This window comes from Corapipo altera, unplaced genomic scaffold (genome assembly GCF_003945725.1).
Source record: "Corapipo altera isolate COAL_440 unplaced genomic scaffold, ASM394572v1 55, whole genome shotgun sequence".
NCBI classification, from domain to species: domain Eukaryota; kingdom Metazoa; phylum Chordata; class Aves; order Passeriformes; family Pipridae; genus Corapipo; species Corapipo altera.
Window position 1 is genome coordinate 7,916,785 of NW_020884882.1, and position 7,865 is coordinate 7,924,649.

A 7,865-nucleotide genomic window follows, 5' to 3' on the forward strand; every position below is an offset into this window, starting at 1 on the left:
ATTTGTAAGGATGAAATGTTTATGTAGCCTAAATGCTCTCTCTTATGAGATCTCTGTAAATGGATTTTTACCGGTTGTTGTGTACTTAATCTCTTACTTTTTATTATATTTAATTTGCCCTAAATTGCTCTTTATGGCTTAATCTTTGAACTCTGGTAAGCAACTTTCAGTCGCTCCAAAGTAAATGTGAAAGTGCCCAATGCCGTGGTTCAGCAACCCTATGCTTATGCAAATTGGAAGCTGTCTAGTAATTTTAAAAAGCTCCTCACTGCGTTGAATGATTAAAACTAATTGGAGCGCTTAATTTCTCTCCTCCACCCCTCTGGTTTTATGGAGTGCAGTCAAGCAGGTTTCTGGAATGCCAGAGCAGTTTCAGATCAAATCAGCCCAAAGGAAAGGGTTGCATTATAAAAGAAAACTAGTTTTACAAAAGTCAAAGTAGCAAGACAGGAGGCAACAAAATCTGGTGTAGAACAAAATCTGTTTGCAGGACAGTCTGTATTTCCAAAATAGAGCTTCAGTTTGTGATCAAAGAGGGTAGAGTGGTTAAAGGGCTCTTCTGGGCACTGTAAGAGTGATAGAGGTACCAGGAAGAAAAGGCAGCTTCTCCTGAAATAATCTATGTCATAAATTAATCTATTAATAATAATGTGATAAGTTATTAGTTATAAGAAGATATATCTACTTAAAGTGAAGATCATTTCTACAGAGGCAGCCTTTGTGGATACCTCATGTCTTCAGTGAGCTTTGTGCTTTTTCAGCCTTCCAAGGTTGAAAGTATGGATCAGTTTAAAGATCCCATCTTTGGTTTTATTTGGGGGAAATTCAGTAGTTGCTTTCTACCATGGGCAAAGTGCATCTGCTTTTTGATTAATTTAACCTTTTTTTAAATCCACTTTGGGTTATTTGGCTAACTCAAGTTGCACATCTTAAATGTATGGTTTTCCAAAGGCAAACAAGTACAAGTACAGATATTGTGAAGCTAGATAAAGATTTTTAGTTCATCTACTCAGAGTTTCATTTTTGGTTTACAAGTGCAAATACTTTGTTAAATCATTTTATGGGGACTGTATGAACAGCTCCATTATTTTTGCAAAAGTGACCAGGGCCTCACTGAGAGATACTCTGCTCACAGATCCAGAAAAGACACGTTCAGTCAAGAGTTGCTGCTGTTTCACGTCAAAGTCTACCTTTCCTTGGCTGGATTTTCACTAACAAACCCAAGAGTAGAATTATATCAAATTGTGGAATTAACCTAACTAGTATCCGTGAGGTTTTCTGGCACATCAAAAAAAGGCTGGGAGGTACTCTCCTAGCTTGGACTTTCTTAAGTGTTTTCTCTGCGTGTTTTCTAGCATACATCTTATATTCATCTGGAACAGTGACAACATGAAAGCCACATAAGTGCCTTCCTGTCATCAAATTAACCTCCTTTATCCTTGTGGCTTGCATTTACAAAACCCCTTTGGTAGCTCATAAGGCTGCTGGGAAATAAACAACAATTCTGAAAGTTTGTTCCAGCCTGAAAACTACCCCGACGCTTCAGCCTCTGGGTTACAAAGGAATGACTTCTGATTTATTTATTCAGAGCAGCATTTTGCCACAGAGTGCAATTGGGGTGTTGCTGGAGAGGGTTTGTTCAAGAAGGAGCCTGGATTAAATGTACAGTGGGTGTTCTTCAAGTCACATTTCTCTGTTGCTGTTTTCCCCCTTTAGTTTGTTGAAGTTGAAGGACAGATCACGTCATTAGTTGATCTGCACCCATCCTTCCTAAGGAAGGGTTACCGACGGGAAATCTTCATCGCTATAGTGTGTTTCCTTAGCTATCTTCTGGGACTAACTATGGTGACTGAGGTAAGTAGCACCAGTGCTGGAAATTGCCTTCTTTGCTAGCCATTTTTCAGTCCGGTTTTAGCTATTTAGCCACTCAGAGGAGCAGTGCTTTTTAGATCTACAGAGCATCTTTCATCCCTAGATCTGAAAGCATTTTGAAAGGGAGCTATATATACACCCGCTTTTTAGTCAGAGGAACAGAGACATGAAATCTCATTAAATTCAATCTGATCTCAGGTACCAATCAACATGAGTACGATTATTAACATCTAGCTCTAAATGATGAAACACATTGGAAACCTTCAGCAGAGCAGATTAAGAATCTATCCAATGTACGCAAGGAAAGAGATTTTATCTTAGTTACACAGATTTGAATTAATTAAATACCACTGTGTTTATTCTGGTATAAACTAGACAGGAATATGTTCCAGTGCCTGCATTGTTGTGATGTTTATCTCCAAAATAAAATCCAAACCAGATTTTAAAAACAACTGGAAGAGCACAAATATGGGAGGTAAAATAGCACCTGTAACAGAGGTGCCTAACAAACATGGGTTTTGATGTAGAAGTGCAGGTATATATAGTTCAGTGTAGTGAGAGCAAAGAGTCTAGCAGCACAGTATAAATAAAGAGAGTTAGAAAGCAAAAAATTAATTATTCTCATGAAAAAAGTCCTTTCACTCAATTAGTAAATGAAGACCCTCCTGATGAACTGACTTCCATTTTCAGTCTTTTGGAGGTGTTAGTATTAGGAAACAATCTATTATTTCTTTGTATCATTGGTTTCTTTAAATGCCCATCCTAAAATGCTTTTGAGAAGGAAAGATTTAAGTGTGTCAGTAGATTATACTAAGTGGCTTAATTTTGTTTAATCATTGTCTTGTTTGGAATTCTTCCTGTAGTAAAGATGCATATTCCCTGGGGAAGGCAATGCCAAATATTTACCGTACATACTTGCTTGATACTGCTTCTTATTAGACAGCAGTCATTGAGATAGGTTGATAGATGTTGCTGGGAGCTGGGCCTGAAATATTTGGGTTTTCCCTGTTGTATCCCAATCAGTTGTGTCTCTCTTTTACAGGGTGGCATGTATGTTTTTCAACTCTTTGACTACTATGCAGCTAGTGGTGTATGCCTTTTGTGGGTTGCATTCTTTGAATGTATTGCTGTAGCCTGGGTTTATGGTAAGTGAGACTCCTTTCATCTGATACCTTTTGATGAGTCAGTGACAATTTTGCTTGCCAAATATTTAATCATCAGCCGCCCCAAAATCTTCTTCCCAGCAACAGACACTTGCCATTAAAATAAATTTGCCCTGACCTCTTGGAGACGAATTTGCATCTGGGATGAAGCCAACCTCCAGTGTTTTTCCACAAAAAAATTAGTATTTTTCCATTGCTAATTAATAAAGGCACAATTAAGCATTTACGTGTTAAGTTTAGAGGTGAGAGTTGAAAGTTTGGCCAGCCATGAAAATTCCTTTTTGTCTCTCAGAGAATTTCCTTTCAGGGCTGCAGCATCCACAGGGCCAAGCCAACCAAACAGAAAGTACAAAAAGGGAGCTGACAGAAGAGTGTATTCTGCCCCATTATTTTTAGGCAGTGCCAAGTACCGAGGTCTGACAGTACCCTCTGTAGCTGCCTGAGCTGGGGAGGGATCAGGTGTTTGCTGGTCAGGACTAGTCATTTCTCTGATTCTTTATGTGCTCCATCTCCTTAGAAAAGCAAAACAAACAAAGCCATAATTTCGCACCAGTCAGATTCCTGTGGAAGCAGGGTGCACTGTTTGCTGTCAGCTCCTTCCCAGGTGATCCATCTGGCAAGTTCAGTGAGAGTCTGGAGAGAGGAGAGGGTGTGTGAAGGGAGAGAGTCCCCCAACCCTTGCACTTCTCTAGAAAATCATGTAGGACTTCACAGCTGTGGGAAGCATTTGAAGAATACATCTGACACCCTCATCTTCCCCTTAAATGCCCCTTTGAGGCCTAGGAAAGCAGCTTTAATCCTACAGTTCTTAGAGGGCTTTTATATGTTCTATTCTTACAGGCGCTGATAATATTTATGATGCCATTGAGGATATGATTGGATACAGACCTGGTCCCTGGATGAAATGGAGCTGGATTGTGATCACACCAGTTCTTTGCGTGGTGAGTGCTGACCTGAGCTCTTTCAAGTTTTACACATGGCAGTGCTGAGCCGCCTCTTACTGCTTCTCTTCAAGAGAAAGCTGTTGCATTGAGGCCAATTTGCGAAGAGAATCTGAAGGCTTGAACATTCCCCTCAAAGTCATTATGTTCTCAGATGTCAGCTGCTAACGTGACAGCTCTCTGCTGTGCCTGTGCAGATTGCAGTTGGTTACATTTCAGTGTATTTTTCTTAGGATTGGCAAAATGCTACAATCATGAAGAGAAAACTCACTTTCCAAAGAGCATTCACAGAACTGCTGAGCTGTTGTAACAAAAAGACTTGAGCAGTCTGAGGCAGATCTCAGCATGAAGCATTTCACTGGGTGGGAAGAACATCCTGGTAATCTCCTTGCAATGTACAGCAAATAGTTGAGCCCTGAATAAAAACAGGCAGCATACTGCAGCTGTTCAGCACCATCTCTTAACACTGTTTCAAGCAGCAGATGCTATAAGCAGATGCAGATGCTCTTTTAATGATTTAAATGGAAGAATAATTCCCACATTGGTTTAAAATACATAGGGTATCCATCAGCTCTGCCTTTCACTGCCTATATTCTTCGGGGCCAGTGGTAGCACCAGAGCCCCACTACTTTTGTTATTATTTGAACCTCACTTTGTTTTCCCTTCTCATCCACAGGGGTGCTTTATCTTTTCTTTGGCCAAGTACAAACCACTGACCTACAACAAGGTCTACACATACCCAGACTGGGCAATTGGCCTGGGCTGGGTTCTTGCCCTTTCCTCCATGATCTGCATCCCTATGGTGATGGTCATCCGCATCATTCAGTCAGATGGGTCGCTCATTGAGGTAAGAGCAACCAGTTGTTTGTGTAGAGGAGAAAGGGAGCTTTAACTTACTGTGTTTTATACAAAATAATGTTTGGAAAACTGCCACCTTGTCCAGGTAGGACAAATAAGACTGTTAAAGATCACCTGTCCTTTCAGCAAAGAGTAGAAACAGAACAAACACAAAGCCTTCTGGCCTCAGACAAACATCAAGTGATTTTACTCGTGTCCCACTTGTGCAGTTGCCAGCTTGGCAAATTATTACCTCCACTTGCAGACAAACACTCAAGGACTGGGGTGTTTCTGAGTATCAGGTCTCTCTTCTCCAGCCCACAGGGACATGGAAGCACCATGCTGAAAATCACAGAGAAAGCAAGAGAAAGAGAGAGAGAGACCTGGGTCAAACGTGGTTGTGTAAAAGCTCATTGAATTTCAGGGAAATTTGGATACACCTGGGGATAGTGTGGCTCTCAGGCGTGGCCTTCCCTGTGGGGGACTAAATAGAAGTCAAAGCCTCCTGCCAGTGGACTCACTTTTTATCTTTTTTAATTTGTTATTGTTTTATTTCAAATTGAAGCACTGGATCCAGATTTCCCTGATCTTTGGAAAACTGAGTCTGATTCAGACTTAACAGTGCAGATTCCCTTGAGTTTGGATTTGCAGGTGGTCTCTTGCCCTTTGCAGTTCAGTGCACGTTCCCCTAATTTGCTTTTATTCCAGTTTAAAGTTTTTAGAGACTGTGCAACTTAGCTATTCTCTTCTAAGTTTTGAGATTAGTTTTGTTTTTGCCTAATGAGATGATCTTAAATGTAGCCCAGAGTATTCTTGGAGGAGAAAGTGGGACATTTTGTATTATTTAAAAAGAGATAATAGAATAAAAAAAAATGCCAAAACCAAACATTTCCCAGAGCACAAACACTTGCATTTGTTTTCATCCAAGTGTTAATGGTCTTTTTCAGCTGTGGCCAGGGCATAAGTGTTAATTTTCTTGCCTACATTGTCACCATTGTCACCATGAGAGACAAGTGTAAAAGTAGCCAAAACACTGCTCAAAGACTATGTTAGGAAAGGAAAGAAGAGTAAACATTGGTCAGATGCCATTTAGTTCTTCCTTTGTGAACTGAGATGTAGGAGAGAAGTTGCCACTTGGCAGTGAAGGCTGGGCTGACAGGCAGAGCTGTTTCTAAATGAGGAAGGAGATCACACATCATTTGAGCAGCAGCACAGCACTGAAAGCCCAGTGTGCAGGATGCTGGATAACATATCCATAGGAATATCCTCTCCTATCTGTCTTCCCTGCATCAAGTCAGGCTCTGCAGCTGAGCAGAAGTTGAAGGCAGGGCTCCACAGATCCCCGTGTCCTTGCAGAGCCGTGGGGTGTGCACACGGCTCCAGCAGTGCCCTTGGATTGCCCTTGGATCGCAGCAGCCTCCGTCCTGCACGTGGAGACTCAGAGGCCTGCTGGTCATCTCACCTCTGCTTTCCTTCTTTCTTTCAGAGGATAAAGGCAGTGGCTGCCCCCAAGGAAGTGAATCGGTGGTCCAAAGAAACGGAGAGTGGCACCCCCTTCTGCCCCAATGGAACTTCGAATGGCGGATTGATCAAGCCAACTCATATCATTGTGGAAACCATGATGTGAGCTCTCTCTGTGAGAGGATAAACCTGCTTTAACTGCCGTTTACTAACCATAGATTCTCATAGGACCAGGTTTACAGAGCTTTATATTTGCACTAGGATTTATTTTTATTTCTCACAGAGAAAGTTATTTTTTGTGTGTGTTTTTTTTTTTTTTTAATATTTTGTAAGGTAATCACAGCAGACATCTCTCTGTAGAGGGAGAGCTTTCATATCAGACTAGACATATTACAGGAATTTACTATTATTGGGGTTTTTTAAATATATATATCTTTATCTCTAAATATTATACACCTTACCACTTGAATTGATTGTCTTACCAGCAATACATTCAAGTCTCAGAAAGCAATTTTAGGTGCTGGTATGGTTGGGAGCAGGGTAACCTACAGAACACACAAAAGGAGCTCTGTTGAGAGATACAATTTGTAAAAAAATGCTGTTTCAAGAGAATTTTCAAAGGTGTAGTATTTCCACCCTCTGGTTCAATTGTGGTAAATGACAGGCATCAGGGTCACTTTAGGGAGCGGGTTTTGTTTAGCACAGTCCCTGAATAAGGATATGGCCAAACAGCTGGAGCAGAGAGTTTGCAAGAGAAGCTGTGTGTGAAAAGCCTTGTGGCCATCCCTCCCAAGGACAGCATTGGGAGCCTGTCACGCTGATGGAGGAGGACTTGAGGAAGGCATTTGCAGGATTTGGCATGGTTTTCAGGATTTTTTTTTTTAATTATTTTTTAGATTTTTTTTTTTTTTTTACCTGAGTGAAATGCCTGCTGTTTGTGCATGGGCAGGGAGGTTGAGTACCTGCTCCTGAGTTTTCCAGAAAAGCATATTTTGATGCAGCGACACTGGTGTAAACTTGAATTCTGCAAACTGGGATGGCAGCCTGCCCCCGTGGCAGTGGGATGAGCACTAAGGAGCCAAGAGGGGAAAAGCAGCACCTGCCCTCTGGGTGCTTCAGATGTTCACTTCCTCCTTTGGATTTTGGTTTGGGGCAGAAAACTAAAAGAATAATTTCTGGACTCTGACCATTCAGGAGTGAACACAAACCAGGTCATCCATGACAGGAGAAACAAAACCACTCACCTGGTGAACCGGTATTGATACCAGACACATTATACATAATATACACAATAATAATAGTAATGATGATAATAATATCACACAGCAAACAGGTGCTTTTCATCCATGTATCTCAAAAATGCTTTTCCAAGTTTGGTAACCAAGATTTGCTTTACCTTTGTATTTTTGGAGGGACAGGGGGGTGTCAGTCATTGCTGTTGGAGGAACAGACAAGAGGACTCTGTCCCTTGTCCCATGTTACTTAATAGCAGTAGTGGACCTAGAGCCCCTGGTCTCCTTGCTCATCACTGGGTTAAACCGTTGTTTGATTTGATTTGATTTGATTTGATTTGATTTGATTTGATTTGATT

General features: G+C 41.1%; 1 protein-coding gene across 10 annotated transcripts in view; it reads left to right on the forward strand.

The window, feature by feature from the left end:
- Nucleotides 1-6,855, forward strand: part of SLC6A6 (solute carrier family 6 member 6) — an 87,249-nt gene extending 80,394 nt beyond the window's left edge. For all 10 annotated transcript variants that reach the window (XM_027640534.1, XM_027640532.1, XM_027640529.1 and 7 more), the window contains 5 exons: nt 1,717-1,854; nt 2,915-3,017; nt 3,876-3,976; nt 4,653-4,823; nt 6,300-6,855. In XM_027640534.1, coding sequence (XP_027496335.1) covers nt 1,717-1,854; nt 2,915-3,017; nt 3,876-3,976; nt 4,653-4,823; nt 6,300-6,440 — 654 coding nt within the window. In that variant the 3' untranslated portion in view covers nt 6,441-6,855. The remainder of the gene's footprint in view (nt 1-1,716; nt 1,855-2,914; nt 3,018-3,875; nt 3,977-4,652; nt 4,824-6,299) is intronic.
- The last annotated feature ends 1,010 nt before the right edge of the window (nt 6,856-7,865 follow it).